This window comes from Plasmodium yoelii, assembly GCF_900002385.2.
Source record: "Plasmodium yoelii strain 17X genome assembly, chromosome: 5".
Taxonomy (NCBI): domain Eukaryota; phylum Apicomplexa; class Aconoidasida; order Haemosporida; family Plasmodiidae; genus Plasmodium; species Plasmodium yoelii.
In genome coordinates, this window is record NC_036177.2 from 343967 (window position 1) to 366643 (window position 22677).

The 22677-nt window shown below is 22.7% G+C and overlaps 6 protein-coding genes across 6 annotated transcripts; 5 read left to right on the forward strand and 1 right to left on the reverse strand.

Moving 5' to 3' along the window:
• Nucleotides 1-1649: 1649 nt before the first annotated feature.
• PY17X_0505600 (cytoplasmic dynein intermediate chain, putative) lies at nt 1650-3689 on the forward strand (the record flags this gene model as incomplete). Its single annotated transcript, XM_720518.1, has 1 exon — nt 1650-3689. The coding sequence occupies one exon, from the start codon at nt 1650-1652 to the stop codon at nt 3687-3689; it is 2040 nt and encodes a 679-aa protein (XP_725611.1).
• Nucleotides 3690-3971: 282 nt separating this feature from the next.
• On the reverse strand, nt 3972-5587 carry PY17X_0505700 (rRNA (cytosine-C(5))-methyltransferase, putative; the record flags this gene model as incomplete). Its single annotated transcript, XM_022955179.1, has 2 exons — nt 3972-5333; nt 5483-5587. The coding sequence occupies 2 exons, from the start codon at nt 5585-5587 to the stop codon at nt 3972-3974; spliced, it is 1467 nt and encodes a 488-aa protein (XP_022811639.1).
• Nucleotides 5588-6257: 670 nt separating this feature from the next.
• PY17X_0505800 (ribosomal silencing factor RsfS, putative) lies at nt 6258-7568 on the forward strand (the record flags this gene model as incomplete). The annotated part of the gene is made up of 1 exon (XM_022955180.1): nt 6258-7568. One exon carries the CDS (start codon nt 6258-6260, stop codon nt 7566-7568), a length of 1311 nt encoding a protein of 436 aa, XP_022811640.1.
• Nucleotides 7569-7974: 406 nt separating this feature from the next.
• Nucleotides 7975-13209, forward strand: PY17X_0505900 (conserved Plasmodium protein, unknown function; the record flags this gene model as incomplete). The annotated part of the gene is made up of 3 exons (XM_022955181.1): nt 7975-8043; nt 8159-8281; nt 8392-13209. 3 exons carry the CDS (start codon nt 7975-7977, stop codon nt 13207-13209), a joined length of 5010 nt encoding a protein of 1669 aa, XP_022811641.1.
• Nucleotides 13210-14599: 1390 nt separating this feature from the next.
• Nucleotides 14600-18380, forward strand: PY17X_0506000 (N-acetyltransferase, GNAT family, putative; the record flags this gene model as incomplete). The annotated part of the gene is made up of 3 exons (XM_022955182.1): nt 14600-17860; nt 18036-18231; nt 18337-18380. The coding sequence occupies 3 exons, from the start codon at nt 14600-14602 to the stop codon at nt 18378-18380; spliced, it is 3501 nt and encodes a 1166-aa protein (XP_022811642.1).
• Nucleotides 18381-19092: 712 nt separating this feature from the next.
• PY17X_0506100 (dihydrolipoamide acyltransferase, putative) lies at nt 19093-22110 on the forward strand (the record flags this gene model as incomplete). Its single annotated transcript, XM_022955183.1, has 11 exons — nt 19093-19329; nt 19489-19555; nt 19652-20014; nt 20143-20222; nt 20351-20385; nt 20478-20570; nt 20714-20794; nt 20890-20953; nt 21048-21121; nt 21244-21706; nt 21799-22110. The coding sequence occupies 11 exons, from the start codon at nt 19093-19095 to the stop codon at nt 22108-22110; spliced, it is 1869 nt and encodes a 622-aa protein (XP_022811643.1).
• Nucleotides 22111-22677: the final 567 nt, after the last annotated feature.

Below are 22677 nucleotides of genomic sequence, written 5' to 3' on the forward strand. Positions count from 1 at the left end.
AAAACAAGTAAAATGTAACAAAAAAAAAAAGTTAGCTAGCTATTATTTTTTTTTTCTGAACAAAAGACAAAAGCTGTAGATATCTCGATTAGCACACACAAAAATAAACAGGTATAAAAAATATATAGATTATATAGATTATATAGAATGAATAAATAAATAATGACAAACCTACAAATAATACATCGAAAATATCAAAAAGACAAATGACTATAATATATACTAATGTATATGTGATAAAATTATTAAGAAAATCCCTAAAGGACAGATTAAATATTTTTAACGAAATACCTGAACAATAAATTGTTGGTATATATAAGTTCCTAACAATTTAAGTGTATGTACATGTAATGACAAGTAAAATAATTATGTATTCTTTATTTTTGTTCCTTTTTTTATTCATAAAAGTTTATAAAAAATGTAACACCCCTTGTAGAATTTTTATTAATTAGATTATCATCACATTTAAAAAAGAGAATAGCTAGTACATTGACATGTACAACCATACTATTATAAATATTATTTTGAAAAATGAAAAAAAATTATTTTAAAAACTTTATTATAATTACCAAATGTTTTAAAAAAAATAATTTACACACTTTATAAATTGTATATTCATTTAATAATCTTACATTTTGTAATAAACATAAAAGTAAACTCTCCTAAATACATAATTTTAAAGAAATAAAAAAAAAATTTATTAAAAAAAATAAAATGATATATTTCAACTAGTTTATATATTTCTATATTTACAGAAAAAATATTTGTGAATTTTCCTAATTATTATCGTATACAGCTATTTTTTATTTTTTACATATATAGTAAATTCTTTTTTTATTTAAAAAATTTATTATTTTTATTAAAAATATCCCTCAAAAAATAAAAAGACTATTATTATTTTTTAAGGGAAAATAAATATATATTTTTGTTTTTTTTATTGTAGAATTAGACTTATGTAAATTTTCCACGAATAATTCTACACACTCAAATTTGAGAACAAAATGTTATTTTTCATGGATAATGAAAAAAATACTTAAAAAGAAAATAAACATCCCAAAACAGGTAAAATATAAAAATAAATAGAATATACAAAATAAATAGAATATACAAAATAAATAGAATATACAGAATAAATAAAATATACAAATAAATAGAATATACAAAATAAATAGAATATACAAAATAAATAGAATATACAAAATAAATAGAATATACAAAATAAATAGAATAAATGGACGGACAAACCTAGGCTGTACGGAAACATTTTTTTCCTTTCCTTTTAAACATAAATATATATGCATGTATATACAATTTCTCTTGTGTGCAATTAACTATATTTACAAAAAGTAGCTTTAATTTATGAGAATAGCTATACACATATAAAATACTCAAAAAAATTGACCTTAAATATATTTACATAGAAAAAATCAGAAAAGGAGCTTATCTCTCTCTATATGTTCATTATTGCATATTATATAATTGAAGGGCTAAAGTAGCAAGGCGTTAAAAAAGGAAATACATGAAACATATACGAAAAATATACGAAAAATATACGAAAAATATATTCAGAAATATATTCCGAAATACATTCCGAAATACATGCCAAATACACATAGACAATTAGCGCATCCAATTTAAGCAAAACCAAAATGGACAGTGACGTGGAATATGATATACTCAAGCCAATTAATGAAGAAGAAAGAATAAGATTACAAAACAAGCTAAATGAGCAAAGGATAGAATTAGAAAAAAAAAAAATATATTTAGAAGAATTAAAAAAAATGAATGAAAATGGAATATTAAATGGTAATAAAATAACAAATGTTGAAGAAATTCCAGATCCTGATGAAATGGTAAAAAAATTTATTAATGAATTAGAAAAAGAACAAGATGAAGATGAAATAAATTTGAAGGATAAAATAAAAGATAATAGTAACATGAAATATATCGAAAATCATAGAATTAATCGGAATGCCAAATCAGATATGTTTCATGTAAAACAAAGATCTATTGAAGAGTATGTAGACAAATCTTTTCTTTTTAAAAAAAAAGCATCTGTAAAAAATTTTAATTTTAAAATAAATAAAATAAACGAAGAAAAATGTATACAAATTGAAAAAAAAATGATAACAAATTTTGACAAGTCGGTCCAAGTTGATATCATATCTGAAAAAGATGAAAATAATTTAGATACAGGAAATTATATGAAAAGAGATAAAAAAGGTTTATATGAAAAAGCAAGAGGATGCCAAATTAAACCAAGCGAAAAAGAAAAAGGAAAAAATAACGAAAAAAATGATGAGCAAAATGACGAGCAAAATGACGAGCAAAATGACGAGCAAAATGACGAGCAAAATGGCGAGAAAAATGGCGAGAAAAAAAAAAGCCAAAAAATAGAACAAGACATACAAAATAATATAATAAAAAGTAAAAGTTTTAATCAGTTTATTGAAAAATGTTCAAAGATCATAGAAAGATATATAGGTGAACAAGAAATGTTTAATGCTACACTTAATTTTGATAGAAATAAATTTAAAAATCAATCTAAAGATTCTGAAAATTGGGAAAAATTAAAACTTATAAATAAATACTATTCTAAAACATATACTAATAATAGACCAATAACAGATATAAAAACATGTAATATATATAGTGAATTATTTTTAGCTTCTTATGGTGCATCTGAAACAAGTGCATATAACGATCCAGATGGATATGTATTAGTTTGGAATAGCTTAATGACTAATCGACCAGAATATACGCTTATATCTCAATCTCCTGTATGTACATGTTTATTTAATAAATTTAACCCATATATAGTTATTGGTGGTACATATACAGGTAATATATTATTATGGGATGTAAGAATGAATCAAAAAAAATCAACTCATAAAACAATTTTATCATCACAAGGACATTTACATCCTATATATTGTGCAGAAATTATAGGAACACAAAATTCACACAATTTAATAAGTGTTGATACTGATGGAAGATTATGTAATTGGTCATTAAGTATGCTTACATATCCATCTGATATAGTTGATTTAAAAAAAATAAATAAAGAAGTATCTTGTTCATGTTTTTCATTTCAAGAAGGAGAAATAAATACATTATATGGTGGGGCAGAAGATGGTTCGATATTTCAAGCACAAATACATGGAAATAAAACTGGAATCACAGAATCATATAATATACATAGTGGACCAATCACATCAATGCAATTTCATCCATTTATTGAAGGTATGGAAGATAATAATGATCTTATGTTAACTTCATCTGTTGATTGGAGCTGTAAATTACTTAGTATAAAAAATCCAGAAAATATTTTATTTACATTTGATGGATTTGATGATTACATAATGGATGTTAAATGGAATCCTGCACATCCAGGTATATTTGCAACATGCACTAGTAATGCTAAAATTCAATTATGGAATATTTCGAATGATATTGAAAATTATTATTTTGAAACAGATCTTAATGTAAATGCTGTTAATAAAATTGCGTGGTCACATGATGGGAAAAAACTAATTGCTGCAGATTCAAATGGGTTCTTAACATTATGGAATGCATCTAGTGATATATATCAACCAAGATCTGATGAAATTGCAAAATTTGATAAACAAATTGAAAAACTCAAATCAAACTATACTGAGTTTGATATTCCTGAAGTGGAACCCATCTAATCACTAATATTTTTTTTTTTTTTTTTTTTTTTTTTCAACTTGTTACCCATAAAATATTTATATACACCAAAATAGCAACAAACAATTGAATGATATATTTTATTTATTAATTTGTCAGTTTATTTGACATTATTATTTATCTCCATCAATATATACAGTCTTTTCATATATGTATTTAAAGCAGTGAAAAATTTTTATAACGCATTTTAAAAAAATTGGCAAAAATAAGTGAATTTTTTTATAACGCATTTTAAAAAAATTGGCAAAAATAAGTGAAATTTGTTATTCCTCTTTTCTACATAATTTGCATATAAATATACCACGACAGTTATCTCGATTAGGGAATGTTCTGACACATTTATCAGAAAATTCATATTTACCGTTTTTAAAAAGGAATTTATCTGTTCCAGCATTTTCGACATAAAAGCCCATATTTTTTTCGAGCACATTTTTTATGACTTGTTCATTTTCTTCTTCAAAAAAAGAGCAAGTAGAATAAATAAATGTTTTAGCTGTTTTTATAGTTATCAATGCATGATTTAATATATCTTTTTGAAAGTTTGATAAATTGTTTATTTTATCTATAAGTGTGTTTGGGACTTTTGGAATTCTTTCCTCTGATATGTCAGAATAAATATCATAATTATTATATTTTTCACCGTCTCCATTCGGTTCATCCTGTTCACCCTGTTCATGTTTGTCACCTCCATTCTGTTCATTTTGTCCATTTTCAATCGCGTTAGCTTGTAAAAATACTTTGCGCATATTTTCTTTATGAACAAAATCCGGCATTCCACTAGATGAACATGACGGATCTATAAACACGACATCTATAATTCCAATTTCTTGGAAATCTTTATAAGTTAATTTTAAAAAATCACAATTATATATTTTTATAATTAGTTCATTGTTTTTATGTTTAATATAATATATATTATATTCACTATTTATAAATAAATCCTTTTTATCGATATTTATTTTATCTGTCTCGTTCATATTTTCATTAATATAATAACCAGTATATTCATTATTTTTTAGGATCTCTTTAATTAATGTATAACATCGTTTTTTACTTTTTTCTATACATATTAAATATCCTTTTTTTTTTAAATTGAATAAACTAAGAATTGCTTTGCTTCCAGGAGATGAGCATACATCAACAATTGTCATTCCCTTTTTTATATTTGCTGATTTAACAACTAAACCGGATGATTTATCTAATATTCTTATTTTATTATTTTTATAATATATACTATCTATTAAATTTTTTACCTTGCTTGTACATATTTTATACAAATCTTCAATATCCTCATCATTTTCTATAGGTAGCAATGTTTTTATTTCATTTATTATATTTGGATTATCATTCAAATATATTATAAAATATTTTGTCAATATATTTATTTTAACATTATTATTATTGTTATCATTTTTTAAATTATTATAAAGTCGGAATATCTCTTTTTCTTTTTTCAAAATCTCTCTTTTTAATTTCCCTCCTCCATCGATTTTTTTTCTTTGTATTAACACACATAAGAGAATAATTCCGAGGTATTTATTTTTGCATATTTTGGATAAATGAGTGTTGTAAATTTTGTTAAATATATCCAAATCTTCTAGCGATTTATGCACAATAAAATATATCTAAAAACGCATGAAGGTGATATATAAATATATAGGAAAAATGTCTCATATATAAGAATATTGTAAAATAGGTTGATCTATTTGGATACATGTTCTTATAATATAGTAGAAAAATAAATTAAGTAATACACATAATTATCAATATTTACTTTTTTTATGGATTTATCTTCTTTCTTAAACAGGACATCCTTTATTCCATCTCCTTTTGAGCATTGCATCAACATTTGTGCAGCCTTCCTATAAATAAATGACATTGTATTTTGGCTATTCCTCTTTTTTTTTTATTATTTTTGCTACTCCTCTTTTTTTTTTATTATTTTGGCTACTCCTTCTCTTTTTTTTTATTATTTTGGTTACTCCTTCTCTTTTTTTTTTTATTATTTTGGTCACCTTTTACAACCTTTAATTCGTTTCTTTTTATTTTTTCTGATTTATTTTACTCCCTTTCCCCAATTTTAAAAGTACATAATATTTATGACTTAAAAAATATTACTTGTTAATATAATATGCGCCACTTGCAAACAGCTAGTTGTATGACCCAAGTTAGTTCGTTTAATACGAACATAAATATATAATATATTTTAGGGCTAAGCAAAGTTGCGCATTTTTCGTTTAAATGGCAAAGGGAGAAATAAACGAACACCACAAAAGAAATATACAAATAATTAAATGAATAATGAATGGGAGAGTAAAACAACAAATAGTATGCTCAAAATAACACAAATAAAAATTATTGCCCAGTAAGGTATTTAAAAAAAAAAAAAAAAAAAAAAAAAATAATATGGCTAGCACAAAACAGTGTCGGAAATAGCCTATGCATAATTTTTTTTTCAATTATATTTTGATTATGTTTTCCCATTTCATTCCTTTTTATATTCGATTTCTATCCTATTTTTTTTTTCCACTTTCTCAATTTCCTCTTCTATGAATGTATTGTATCGTCCCAATGTAATATGGAGGAAAGCCACCCTCCTTCATTTTTTTACAAAAAGATACATGAACAGCAATAAAATTTTTGACACACTAAAAAAAAAAACTGACCAAAACAATGATAATAAGAATGGTGAAGGGTTAAATGAAAATGCAGGAGAAAAAATAGAGATAATAAATATTGATGAAAAGGTTTTTGAGCAAACAAATGTTTTAAAAACAAATATAATGCAAGAACAAGATTATGATGATGATGAAAATGGTAAAATTAAAGAAGAGGTGATGTATGAAAATATAAAGTCATTTAAAAATATGGATATTAAAACATTTATTCAGCAAACTTTAGATTATTATAGTTCAAATCAACTTAAAAAAGATGACAATTTTTTAGAACAAAATGAATATAATAATATAAATAACAAAAATGATGAAATCGTTAATGAAGTAAATAATTGTTACACAAATAAAATAGAAGATACATATTCTTCTAATTTTTATAAAAATAAAAAAGAAAACTATTATAAAGATGAAACAGATAAAAATACATTTAAAGAAATGACACCCGCACAAAGATTTTACGAAGAAAATAAAGACAAACTAATAAAAGAATGTATGAAATATTATAACGAAAGAAATGAAAAAATAAATAAAAATATAAATTATGAAAATAAAGAAAATTCAAATATTTATTATGACGATACATATGAAAATGATTATTATAATTCAATAAATGATCCCATTGTGAGACCAAAAGAAAATTATTTATTTGATTATGAAAATGAAGAAGAAAATGGAAAAGAAGATGAAGATTTAGAATTGGAAAAAGGAATAATGCCAACAATAGAACAAGTTGTTTGTATTTTAAAACATGAAAAAGTTAAAAATATTAAGGTTATAGATTTAAACAAATGTGGAAGAAGAGATATTGGTATGTTTTTAATTTTATGTACAGGAAATACACCTAAACATAATAAAAAAGTAGGTAAATTAATTAGTAAAATTTTTATTGATTTAGAAATTCCATATATTTCAAATATAATATATTGCTACTGTAATAAAACAGATGATTGGATTATATCACATTGTGGCCCTTTAAAAATACATATAGTAACAAAAGAGTTAAGAGAAAAATATGATATCGAAAATTTATTTCTTTATCCTCATGAACATTTTGACAATAAAAATTTCCCATCCTTTTTCGATTACACTCCTGGTATTCCTCCTCCATATATTATTAGAAGTAACAGTACGTTAGATTCTTATCATAATGACAATCTTTATCAAAAATTCATTGCCGACGTTTGAAGGGTGGTGAAACATAAAATGGTGAAACATAAAATGGTGAAACATAAAATGGTGAAACATAAAAATGGTGAAACATAAAATTCCTAATTAAATTTTTCAAATTGATTGAAAAAAATACTTATCTATATTTCATCAAGAAATAAACATCTACACATAAGAATCATTTTATACATGATATATTTTTGCAAATATATATAAGACACACACAGATAAAAAAAAAAAAAAAAAAAAAAAAAAAAAAGCGGTTGGAAATAACGGGATTATTAGAAAATTTTCATTTTTTGCTAAAATAAAAATCGGAAAAATCGGAAAAATTGAAAAAATCGAAAAAATAAAAAAATAAAAAAATAACAATAGTTATGCTAATGGAAAACAGCCTATTTATTTATATTAACTTGAAAAAAGAATGAATGATCGAATTCCAAAAAAAAAAAATAACATATCTGAAAGGGTGAAGGAGACAAAGGAAGAGAGGGTAAATAGGAAAAAAAAAAGCAAAAAAAACAAAAAAAGGCAGAAAAAACACAAAAAATGCAAAAAAAACGAAATATTTACTACCTCTTCAACATGGCGATTTTTGAATCAATCAGGTTTTAAAACGATTTGAAGAAAATAAAATAAAATGGGAAAAGAAAAGCAAAACCCTTATGAAAAAAACGAACAAAAAAGATACCCTAGCAGATCAGGGAGAAAAATACAGAGAAAAAAATGAGGTAATTTTACAAAAAGAATACAAGTATGTATTACATTAATTTTGTTTATTTGTTTTTTTTTTTTATTTTGTTTTTTTTATTACATTTTTATCGTTCCTTAACTAATATAGTTAAATACATTATTGGAATATTTAAAAAAAGAAGATGAGAAAAAAGTTCAGTGGACAAAAAATTTAAGAATGGAACCTGAAAAAATAAAATTCAAAACAACAACGAAAAAACTAAATATATACAATAATATATCAAAAGAAAATAAAAAAAATATATTTGATAAAATTTTTGAAAACAAATATCAAAATGAAGATAAAGAAAAAAATAGTGAAGATTATGTTTATGTAAAAAATAGAGATGCAAAGAAAGAAGAATATCAAGAAACTGTTGTTAATAAAATAAAAAATAATTTAGAATTTTTTTTGTCAAATTTTGCTATTCCATTATCGGATGATTTATATGTCCAAGGAAACCCAATTGAATGTGAAAATGAATCGAATTGTGAAAATGAGTCGGATAAACTTTCAAGCGAAGAGGTGAACTGTTTAGATGTGTTAGAAAAAGAAAAGAACCCGTTGGATAAAAATAAATCACAACAAGCTTACTCAAAACAAGAAAATATAAATAACACAATACATTATGATGAAATGCTAAAAGTAAATTGTTCATATATAAATATAGAAAATAATGTAACAAATATAGTAAACAAATTTATATTTCTACAAAATATAACATCATCAACAATCATATATATAATATATTTAAAAAATAAAATGAAAATAAAAAATGATGTATTATATTTTGATAAAAAAAGAAATTATAATCTTTTTATTTATCCAAAAACAGGATATATAAAACCTGGAGAAACAATAAAAATTAACTTGAATTTTATTTTTGATTCTTTTGCTTATTCTTTTGGTTTTATTCAAATTAAATATTTTTATAAAAATAAAATATTTAAAAAAAAAATTTATGTATCTATAAACCCATTTTCTGATATATTAGACACCTTTACGAAGGTTGGAAAAATAACAGATAATGACAAAAAAAAAACAAAAAAATTAATAAAAAAATTAAAAAAAAAATATAGCAATTTTAGAATACCAAATATAGATTCGGTTACACAAAATAAGACATATTTTCCAAATCAACAGAAATTAGAAAATATGATAAAATGTATATATTTTGATTACAATATAAATATAAACAATTTTGAAAGCATTTTGAAAAAAAGAAAAGAAAGCTTGGAAAATATACCCAAAATAATACCCAAAATAATACCCAAAATAATACCCAAAATAATACCCAAAATAATAACAAAATATCAAGATGATACAAACGAATCTAATATCACATGTGATGAAATAGTTAGTAACAATATTTACCAATTAAATTTAAAAAATAATATGAACTTTTTTTTTTATTATATAAAGAATAAAATATTACAACATATCAAAGAGTCATGCAATAATAATAATATTCCACTTCTTAATTATAATGCAAATGATTATGTTAATTTAGAATCAAAAATATTTAATTATAAGTTGGAAATAATTTTAAATGAAATAAATCAAATAGAAAAAGTTGAGGCTAATAATGAAATATTATATGAACCCCTTTACAATTATATTTATTATCTAATTTATTTTTATAAAACTAGAGAATGTATAAATAAAAATACAGATGTTGAAACTATTTTCACAAATAAATGTGATGATGTAAATTTGAAACATTTTACTAAAACATCAAAACTTCAAGATGCAAAATTGTCAAGAAATATCAAAACAAACATGTTCAAAAGGGAGGAAAAAAAAAAAAGCGAAATGAAAGAAGCGAGCGAAATGAACGAAGCGAGCGAAATAAACGGAGTGGCCGAAACAAAGAGAACCGAACGGGACACTCTCAATAAGACATTTGAATCCATTTTATTATATGATCGTAGAGAAAAATATTTTAGATGTTTTATGAATCATATATATCTTCAAAACAAGTTAAACAATTCATACATTTATTATTTTTATAACTATTTTAAAATAATTAAATTTATTAATCATTATTTTATATTAGATAAAAATTCAGTTGATTCTAAATTGTTAAAACAAAATGTCTTTATATATATGAATTCAAATTTATACAATATAATTTTTTTATATGTTTTAGAAAAATTGGGTTCAGATTTTTTTTCTGAAAATTATTCTAACATTTTAAATGATTCTAATTTATTTTATGAATCTAAAATAAAAGATATTATAAATAAATTAACAGAATTATTTTGGGATTATTTTTTATCAGTTATATTAAGTGTAAAAGATGGGACAAAAAATATCTATGCATATTTTGGAGACATAAAAAAAAATGAAGGGAAAGAAAATCTTTTCAATTTGTTTCTAATATTATATTTAAAAGGGTTTGTTTCTAAAATATCAAGAACACATTACAATATTCAAATTTTGGAAAATAAAGGTGACATTATTAAATATGTTGATAATACCTTTATAGAAGCAGATGCGTGTCGAGATAAGTGTAAGAATGATGACGAAAAAGATGGAAAAAATGAAAAAGATGAAAAAAATGAAAAAGATTATGAACAAAATTATGAACAAAATTATGAAAAAAATGATAAACATGGTGAAAAGATGAATAGCGACATTGCCTATACAAATTTGGATCTATTCTTTAAAAATAATAAAATATATGACGAAATTTGTAATTCTATTTGTGAATATAAAAATAATATCGATTCTGACCATTTAGAAAATAACCAAAATATGCTTAAAGGAAACATAATTTTTATAAAAGATCAAATAACGTTTTCACAAATTATTTATGAAGCAAATAAAAATAAAATACAAATAAATATAGACCATAATTTAGAAAAGTTGAAAGAAGCTAAACAGAATCGACAGGCCAAACAGGCTGAACAAGACAAACAGTCTGAACAAGCCAAACAGAATGAGCAAGCCAAGCAGAATGAGCAAGCCAAGCAGAATGAGCAAGCCAAGCAAGCTGAACAAGCCAAACAAAATGAGCATGGTAAAATAAAAAAAAGTAAAAAAAATAAAAACCGTGAAAAAAAAAAAACACACACCCTACATAAAGAAGACAAACATAAAGAAGGCAAACCTGAAGAAGCTAAACCAAACGATATTGAATTAAATTATACAAATTTTCATTTTTTTAAAATGTTTGAAAATTTGAATATTGATACATGTATAATAGATGATAAAAAAATATTAAAAAAATCAGAAATAGAATATAACCACTTTTATTCAAATATCTTTACATGGTTAAAATATAAAATTCCAGAAAATGTGAAAATAAATTGGGGATATATAATAAAAAAAGAAATGTATATTCTTCTATATATATTAAATATAATATCGATTGAACATATAAATTTTTTATTTAACCATTTTAAAAATTCAAATATATTATTGTATATTGAATATTTAAAAAGCAATGCAAATCATTTCTTAGATGTGTTTAAAAATGTTTTACAGTTTTTTTCTATGGAAAATTATTTATCGAAATTTATTTTTGAACATAATATTCCATTATCTATGCATTATGAGAATTTGGTAATAAATAAGATGGAATTTGAAAAAGAGAAAAAAAATGAAACTTTAAATTTTTCAGAAGATATTTATAAAAAAATAAGAGAAGATTGGGAAATAAATAAAATAAAAAACGAAGCGAACAAAACGAATGAAGCGAACGAAGCGAATATAGATGCAAAATACATATGTATTATATCACCAAATATAAAAAATAAAATTCTAAATTTTACAAATTTGAATGAAATATTAGAATGGGTCAAATTGTTAAATATAATTATTTTCTTAAACATTTCAGATGTATATATTTCAGGGGATCTATTTCTACTCTTTTTATTTTTTATATATGATTCAAATATTTTAAAAGGACAAATTTGCAAATCTAATAATGACATCCCAACTCTTTTTATATCTCCAAATGGTTCTACTCACACATGTCAAAATCAAAGTGGAGCCGAAAATGGAGCCGAAAATGGAACCGAAAATGAAATAAAAAATGGGGTGGAAAATGGAACAGATGGTGGGGTGGAAAATGGCTACTTCAAGATAATTGATACCTGTAACATTCCTGAAAATATTTTATTTTTACTAAAATTTTGTATATTTAACATAATAACACAATATGAAAAATATAAGATAAAGATACATTTTCCACATGATATTTATGTAAATTATAATTCTGATACTTGCCAAAATAACAACTCTACAATTTATTGTCTACTTCCATATAGCAACTATAGTATAATGATACAATATGCAAAAGATATATTTATAAAAAAATATAATGAAGATATTAACAAAACTATGCAAAAAAAACTAAAAGATCATTTGAAAAATATTATAATTAATTCGGATAGTAATCAAAATCTACTAAATGATATTTTTAATGATTCAAATAAATTATTAAAATGTAAAAATGGCCGAAATTGCCGAAATTGCCGAAATTGCCAAAATTGCCAAAATTGCCAAAATGATGATTCAACAAAATTGATAGAGAAACCAAAACTGTTTACATCTATTTTAAACATAGGTAGCATTTCAATTAATAACATTTTAAAAAATATAAATAAACAAAATAAAATATTATGGTTGTGTGGATCATTTGAAAAAAATATAAATGATGATAATACAAATAGTATGAAAATATTTAACCATATTTTAAATATATTAAAAAATGAACAAACTAATTTTATTAATATTCAAAAAGATATCCCTTTTGAATTTTATGCTAATAATTTATTAATTTTAAATAAAAAAATATATTACTTATATATATATCATGTCCCAAAAGAATTGCGTCTAAATTTTGTTTTTAATAATTATCATATTTTAACAAACATTTTTGATAATTATTCTTATTTCATTTCTCAAAAATGTGAATAAAATATTGTACAAATTTTATAAAAAAAAAAAAAAAAAAAAAAAAAAAAATGAAATTACAAATTTTACCAACTGATCTATATTAATATATTTACCAGAATAACAATCAATACTGAATTGGTAATAAATTATAGGAACCCCGAATCTACACAACCGTGCAGAAATTTACATGACCGTGCAGAAGTTTACATGACCGTTCAGAAGTTTACATGACCGTTCAGAAGTTTACATGACCGTGCAGAAGTTTACATGACCGTGCAGAAGTTTACATGACCGTTCAGAAGTTTACATGACCATGCAGAAGTTTACATGACCGTTCAGAAGTTTACATGACCGTTCAGAAGTTTACATGACCATGCAGACTTACATTTCGTATATCCCCATTAAAAATAAAGAAAACTGTGAAATAACATATTTTTTTTTAATTTCCCAGCACAAGAAATGTACATAAAATATGTTCATTCCGATATTTATCGTGAGCTGATGTTTTTCCATTTTTGATTCCTTTCGTAATGCTAATTATAAAACTTGGTTACATTTTCAGTTACCAAACTGGATAAAATATTTCTTATTTTTATTTTTATTTTTATTTTTTTACCAAATTGGGGAAAAATACAATGTATAATAATATAACAATACTACATGTTGCATTGTAATGTTATCATGTATAAAAATTATATTTCTCCATTTTGCTACATTTTTCTACATTTTTCTACATTTTTTCGTTAAGATATTCATTTTTTATTTTTAAAACGTTGCCAATACACGGGCTTTATTTTTATTCGCAATATTATTGGTTCTACCCGACGTTATTTTTTTTTTTTTTAATTTATTTGTTCATATTTTTTAACTAAAAAAATACGTTAATTTTATTTTAAAAAAAATAAGCTAATTTTATTTAAAAAAAAAAAAAAAAAATATTTTATAAAGATGAATATTATCCATTTTTAATTTTTTTTTACTTCTGGTAATACTAGAAGTTTTACAAGAGAAATAAATGTAGTGGTTTTATAAAAAAAAAAAAAAAAAAAAAAAAAAAAAAATAAAATAAAATAAAAAGATTGTATTTTACCTATGTAATATTGAATATGCAACTGTTTGTTTAAAACTCTACACTTTTTTTTATATTGCCACCTTTATATAGATACTTACAAATTCGAAGCATATGTATAAATTTATTTACGAGAGAAAAAAAAATAATTATCACTGAATTTTGATTCTGTTAATTATTATATCCTACATACACAGATTGGTTAAGGCTTTGTACATATTTTTCAAAAGCTATATTATTTTTCAAAAGCTAATTATTTTACATAGATATAAGATCCAACTTTGTATGCACTTCTAAGAATATATTATAAAATAACGAACCCATTTTCATGCATTTCCAAAGATGAAGAAAAAGGTAGACAGTCGAATCAAAACGCTTGTAGAAAATAACATTGCTGTAGGGCAACGTAGCATGTTTATAGTTATAGGAGATGAAGGAAAAAATGTTGTTATGAATTTTTATTTTTTATTAAATCGGTTAATTACAAATAATAGATCCCTTAATATTTTATGGTGTTATAGAAAAAAACTTGATTTTTTTACAAGCAAAAAAAAAAGATTCCGTGAAATGAAAAAGAAAATAAAAAAAGGAACATTTGATACACAAATAGATAATAATTTTGATTCATTTTTAAATAATGCAAATATACGATATTGTTTTTATAAAGAAACACAAAATATTTTAGGAAAAACATATTCTATGTGTATACTTCAAGATTTTTCATATATAACGCCAAATATATTATGTAGATGCATTGAAACGGTAATTGGAGGTGGAATCATAATATTTTTAATAAATAAATTAGAAGAACTAAAAGATATATATAATTTAACATTAAATTATCATAAAAAATATAATATGAATGGAAAATGTAATGTTTATAATAATTATATATATCGTTTTTTTCGATCTTTAAACACTTGTAAAAATGCAATGTTTATTGATGATGAAATGAATATATTACCTCTTAATGACAATCATTTAAGTATTAAAAAAATACAAGTTGAAGATTCTAAAAATATTGGAATCAATTCTGGAAAAACAAATAATGATGAAAATTTATTTGAAAAATCAGCAACATTAGGAGGGTTTTTATCTCCTGATAAAAAAATGCTTGCAAAAAAATTAAAAATTTTAGAAGAAAAATGTGAAAAACTTGAAAAAAAAAGAGAAGAAAGAAAAATATCTTTATATTCATCCAAATTTTATAATAAAGGAAATATAAAAAATGAAAAAATCGAAATAAATGAAACACAACAACATATGGAAAATAATTCAAATGAAATAGACAATGATACACAATATACATTCCTTGATAAAAATATAATAAAGCTTTTTAAAATATGTTTAAGTATCGATCAACTTGAAATTTTGATAAATATATGTAAAATATTACGAAATGATAATGAAAAAAAAAAAAATATAAAAGAAATATTATTTAATTTATTAGCAAATAGAGGTCGAGGAAAATCAGCTACTTTAGGATTAATTTTATCTTTAAGTATTTATTTTAATTATAGTAATATTATTACTTGTTCAGGTAATAATGATAGTGTTCATACAATTTTTGAATTTTTAGATAAAGGGCTAAATATATTAGGATATAACGAATTTAAAGATTATGAAAAAATATATGTTAATGGAAAAATAAAAGAAATAATTATATTTAAAAATATAAAATATTTAAAACAAAAAATCAGATATCTAGATATAATTGAAAATGATAATATTCCAAATTGTGAACTTATGATTATAGATGAAGCTGCATGTATACCTATAGATATTTTGAAAAATAAAATAAAAGGAGAAATTACTATTTTGTCTACTACATTAAATGGATATGAAGGAACAGGAAAAACATTTACTTTTAAATTATTAAAACAATTAAAAAAAAAATTCGTAACACAATTAACATATGATGAATTTAAACAAATAAAATATTTATATTTTGATAAAGCTTTTATAGATATAACATTAAAAAGCCCAATTAGATATAGTTATGATGATCAGGTTGAAAATTGGTTAAATAATTTTTTATGTTTAAATTGTAATGAAACATTTAGTATTAAAAATAATTTATTATCTTCTCCATCCAAATGTCAGTTATTTTTTGTTAATAAAAATGTATTTAAAAATTATAACCAAACTAGCGAAAATCTTTTAAAAAAAATTATGACCCTGTTCATAACTTCTCATTATAAAAATACACCAAATGATTTAATTATGATATTAGATTCACAACAACATCATTTATTTGTTCTAATAAGTGCATCAATCGATACAAATACAATATCTGTTAATAATATTGACCAAATAGATATTTATGGTGTTATTCATTGTTCTATTGATGGGATAATAGATCAATCAAAAATAAAAAAGCTAGTTAAAGTTGAAGATATTTCTCAAATTGTGAAAGAAAAAAAAAATATGACTGTTCAGGATGTTAACAACGAAAGTGCCAAACAAGATGGTGATGGTGATGATGATGATAATGATAATAATGACAATAATGATGGAGAAGATGTAACGGGAAATGGTGAAAATAGCAATGTAATAAGCAACCATATGTTAAAAAATGAAACTGAAGGAAATTTAATACCATATATAATTAGCGATTATTTTAATTACTATTTTTATAACTATATAGGAATCAGAATAGTTAGAATATCTATTCATCCATCCATGCAAAACTTAAATTATGGTTCAGAACTTTTAAAGAAAGTTTATGAATATTATAGCTTGTACAACGACCCAAAACGAAATATTATTAACAGTACAGAAAAAGAAAATGTCGTATTTTGTCAATGTTCAGGTGAAAATATATATTTTGATAATAAATTAAAAAAAATAGATTATATTGGTACATGTTTTGGTCTAACTAAAAATCTTTTAATTTTTTGGAAAAAAAATAATTATATTCCTGTTTATTTAAAACAACAAAAAAATGAAATAACTGGAGAATTTAGTGCATTAATGTTAAGGCACATAAATCCTAAACTCAAAAATATTTTTATAACTTTTTATTATGACTTTGTCAGAACTTTTTGTAATTTATTACCTTATTCTTTTAAAAAATTAGAATCTTTCATAATATATAATTTGTTAAATGATAATTACAATTTATTATCTAACCCCCCTCGTGTTAGTCGAATAGATGATTTAAAACAACTTATTCAAAAAGAAGATGCAAATATTAACATAAATGAACATATTCAAGAAACAAGAAACGATAATGATTCTGATGAAAATATGAATCTTGAAGATGATAATGACATAATAAATTCATTTTATAACAAAAAAGATAAACTAAATGAAGAAAATATTTTTTATTTTTTCCATGCAAATGATATATGTAGATTAAAAAGATATGTATTGGAAAGTAGAAGCTCACAAGAATTGTTATATTTAATGGATACAATAGCTAAACTTATTTTATTTAAAAAAGTAAAAATCGATTTAAGCATATTAGAGTATACAATTCTATATGCTGTTTCTTTTCAAAAAAAAACATTTTCTGAAATTTCTGATGAAATTCAAATTAATATCAACCAAACAAACGCTATTTTTAGGAAAATCATTCACCGTTTCTACAATTATATAAATGTACGTCTTCCTCCATTTTGTACACTCTCCATTTTGTACACTCTCCATTTTGTACACTCTCCATTTTGTACACTCTCTACATTTTGCATACACTCTCTACATTTTGCATACACTCTCTACATTTTTTCCTTTTATTTTTTTACACGTTTTCCCATTTTTCCGCCTCTCCTTTTAGGCCATAATGGAAAAGCAAATCGAAAAAGAGGTCAATGAAGAATTTGAGAACAAATTAAAAAAAAAAAAAAAACGACTCGTAAATTCTGAACTCCCATCAAACGAATATGCAGAAGAATTAGAACAAAATTCTAATAAAATAAAAAAGAAACAAAAAAAAGAAAAGATGGCACTTATTCAACAATTTAACTTATCAGGTATTCCCAAATTTGCCAAATCTGTTAAATTTGCCAATTTTGTTAAATTCGCTAAAATTACATCTACAATGTTTTACTTCATTTTTTTTTCTTAAACCTTTTCAGGGAGTGTTAAAAGAAAGCACATAAATTTAAAAGACAATGAATGAATATAAAAATCGGATTAATAAATATTCCTTTAAAACATTTATCATTTATTATATTCCCTTTTTTCCTTATTTTTGTTTAAATATTTGCATACATGCATACATATATGCATACATACATACATACATACATATTTATTTATTTATTTGGCCATTCATTTATTATATGAATTTATTTTTTCGCGGCATTCTAAAAAAAATAAAAACAATACAAATAAAACTCACTATTATATTTCATAGAAATATTTAACAAACAATATTTTTATTCCTATATCCCCGATTCGTATTTCTCTTTTTTTTTTTTTTTTTCATCACGACACATTTTTTCCACGATTTTTTATTTTCTCTTTTAAAGAACTATTCTTGTATATTTTTAATTCTCATATTAATTAGCTATTCAAAAAAAAAAAAAAAAAAAAAAAAAAAAAAAAAAAAAAAAAAAAAAGCTTGTTGGTTTTTCTTTTTATTATATATAAGAATATGTATTAACATTTTTATGTAGAGAAAATAAAAGAATACACAAACAAATTAATGTTGTTTTATATATTTACAACATAATAAAAATATATACATACATAGTGCATTTAAGATATAATAATAAATGAAGCTTGTGTGTGTTATAAAATATTTTACACACAAAAAAAAAAGTATTAAGTTGTATATAGAAATATTTAAAAATAAATAACTATATATATAATATACTTTATAAAAAAAAATGATGCGATACTTTATTTTTTTTCTTGCATTTTGGTTAAATATTTATAAATGTATTAACAACATTAAAAATAGAAATAGTTATGGATTCATAAATTTAAATAATAATTTGAAACTGCATCATAAAAATAAACATGTTCTCTATTCGAAAGTTGAAATTAAAATGCCTGCCCTATCTAGTACCATGACGAGTGGCAAAATTGTTCGCTGGAATAAAAGCGTTGGAGAATTTATTAACGTAAAAAATGAAAAAAAAACAAAAAAAAAACAAAAAAAACAAAAAAAAAGCATAAAAAAACAAAAAAAAACATAAAAAAAGCATAAAACAAAACAAACAAAATGACATACGACTTATCCACGTTTGCTTTTTTAATTTTTTTTTTTTTTCAATTTTAAGGTTGGGGATATAATTATGACAGTAGAAAGTGATAAAGCAGATATGGATGTTGAATCGTTTGATGAAGGTTTGCATCTGTGCATACAATTTTTTTATTTATACATTTTTGCAATATAACAAGAATGTAGACAATTTACCAATTTGTACATATTTGTTCTCTCAGGATATTTAAGACGAAAACTAATCGAAGAAGGGTCTGAAGCAAATGTTGGAGATGTACTAGGAATTCTAACGACTGAGGAAAATGAAGAAGTGGCAAATGAAGAGGCGGAAAATGAAAAGACGACAGATGTAGAGATGTCAGATGTAGAAACAACAAGTGTAGAGACGGCAGATGTAGAGACGACAGATGTAGAAGGGGAAAGTGTGGAAAAAGGGATATACAGTCCATCAGTGCAAAGTAAAAAAAATAAAGTAAGAATCGCTAAATGGTTATGTAAAGAAAACGAATTTGTGAATAAATCTGATGTTATATTTCACATTGAAGATGACAAAAGTACAATTGAAGTGGATAGTCCTTATACAGGTTAAAAAATTTTAGATAATGAAAAAAATATTGTTTATTTTTGTAATTTATATAATTGCATATAAATATATGTAACTTGATAATAAAACTATACAATTTATATTTATTAAATTGTTACTCTTTTTAAGGTATAATAAAAACTATTTTAGTAAAAGAAGGAGAGCTTGCAGATTTGGAAAAACAAGTTGCCACCATTTTAGTTAAAAAGGTGAAATAATTTCTCTATCATTATATTTTTCAAAATGTTATTTTTATTCATTTTATATTATTTATCCATATAATAAAATTCAAATTTTATAATTTTTTTTTTTTTTTTTTTTTTTTTTTTTTTATTAGGAAACAAATGAACTGGAAAACACCTCTATGAATTTGTACATATAAAAAGTGAAATATATTTTTTTATTTTTCAAAATAAATATAGAAATATATTTTATAATTAAATTTCTCTTTTTCTTTTATTTAGAAATAACAAAATAAAAGAACGTGATGTAATAACTCATTTTAAAAAAAAAATAAAAGACACTAAAGAAGGGAAACAATTTTTAAAAACATTAAAGTAAGATAAAAAAATAAAAAAAATAAAATTTTAAAATAAGACATATTTCAATTGCTAAGTTAATAGTAATACTTTATTTTATTTTTTTTATTTTTTTTATTTTATTTTTTTTATTTTATTTTTTTTTTTTTTTTTTATAAAAGTTGTGATACTGAAAAAATACTCGAGGAAAGACTCAAATTAAATAGTGATAAATATTATCAAGATATTAACAACAATTTCAAGTATCATAAAAATGAGCGAAATAAATGGAATAAAAATAAATGCACCTATTTAAGATAACGATATTAAATATATATTTTGTTTCTCTACTTAATAGATCTTCTGAAGCAGACCCTAAAACCATCAAGGAACATGCACAGCACAACCAAGAACATGGAATAGTAAACACCCCCATCCGTTTCGTTACATCCATACATGCATACAGCCATATTATATATATTTTTTTTTTTTTTTTTTTTTTTTTTTTTTGCAAAGTCTCATGAAAGAATAGTATTGCCATCTGCCATTGAACTTATGAAGAAACACAAACTAACCCCCGAAGATATCACGTAATAAAAATTGAAACCGCGTATCCGTATATTTTGTTATTTTCTCCGTGTTTTCTCCTTGTTTTTTTGCTTGCTTATTTAGTTATTTCTTCCGCCGATTGCCTTGAAATTCTCGCATGCAGGCACACGACCATACCGAACAGAATCACCTACGAAGATGTCAACATGTTTCTCGAAAAAAAAAAAAAAATTCCAAAAGTAGGAAGCGATACAAGAGTAGAAGGGGGAGGGCGAGTTGTCAAATTAACGAATATACAAAAGTCAATAAAAAATAATATGATGCTAACATTAAATGTTCCAGTATTTCGAATAACACATTTAATAAAAACTTGTCAATTATTAAAAATATATGAACAAGTCAAAGATAAAATAAGTATGTCAGTCATATTAAATAAATGTGTATCTTTGGCATTACTTAAAAATCCATTAATATATTCAACATATATAGATAATGAAAATGGAGAAATTTTATATAACCAAAATATAAATATAGGAAATGCATTAGGATTGAACGATTGTTTATTAACCCCTGTTTTAAAAAATGTCGATAAAAAAGATATATATACATTATCAACAGAATGGAAAGTAATAATAACTTATTGTTTGCTTGATATATGATTTTTATTATTTTATTTTGTTTTTTTTTCCAAATCGTTTAATTTTATTAAATTTCTTAGGATCTGGTAAAAAAAGGAAAAAGTGGAACCCTTTCAGCAAATGAAATGTCGGGAAGCAATTTTTTTATTTCGAATTTAGGAATGTTTAACACATATCAATTTGATGCTATCTTACCAAAAAATGCATCATGTATTTTATCTATCGGTACAAATATAGTTAGCATAAATCAATTTGAAGATTTAAAAATAAATAAAGGAATAATGATGACATTAACATGTGACCATAGACATATTTATGGTTCACATGCTGCTATTTTTATGAACGATTTAGCAAATGTCATTGAAAATAGTATAATGGACATATTTTTATAATCATTTTTAAAAGAAATTTATCCCAATTTTTACACTTGCATCCACAAATCCCCAAAACGGCCATATAAAAACGGCCATATGAAAGATTTATAATTGCCTTAAAAAGTAGCATGGAGAAATCTATATCATTTTGTTTCTTATAAACTTTTATAATTTATATATTTGTGTTATATTAATAAAAAAAACACACACATACAAAAAAAATATATAGATAAATATATATATATATATATACATACATACATATATATATATACATACATATATACATGCATACATATATACGCATGGTTCTACAGTTGTCAACTCAAGTTTAATATATGTATAGGGCATCATTATAAAAATGTATAATTCAATAAAAATAAATTATGCACATATATATATATATATATATATATATATATATATATATATATATATATGCATATGTATATAACAGTGTATAACATATTTATATAAATACTCAATAACAAAGTAATAAAATTTTAAGAATATGTATATATAAAAAAATATGCAGAAATGTTTACACAATATATATATATATGTATGTATGTATATATATATGCA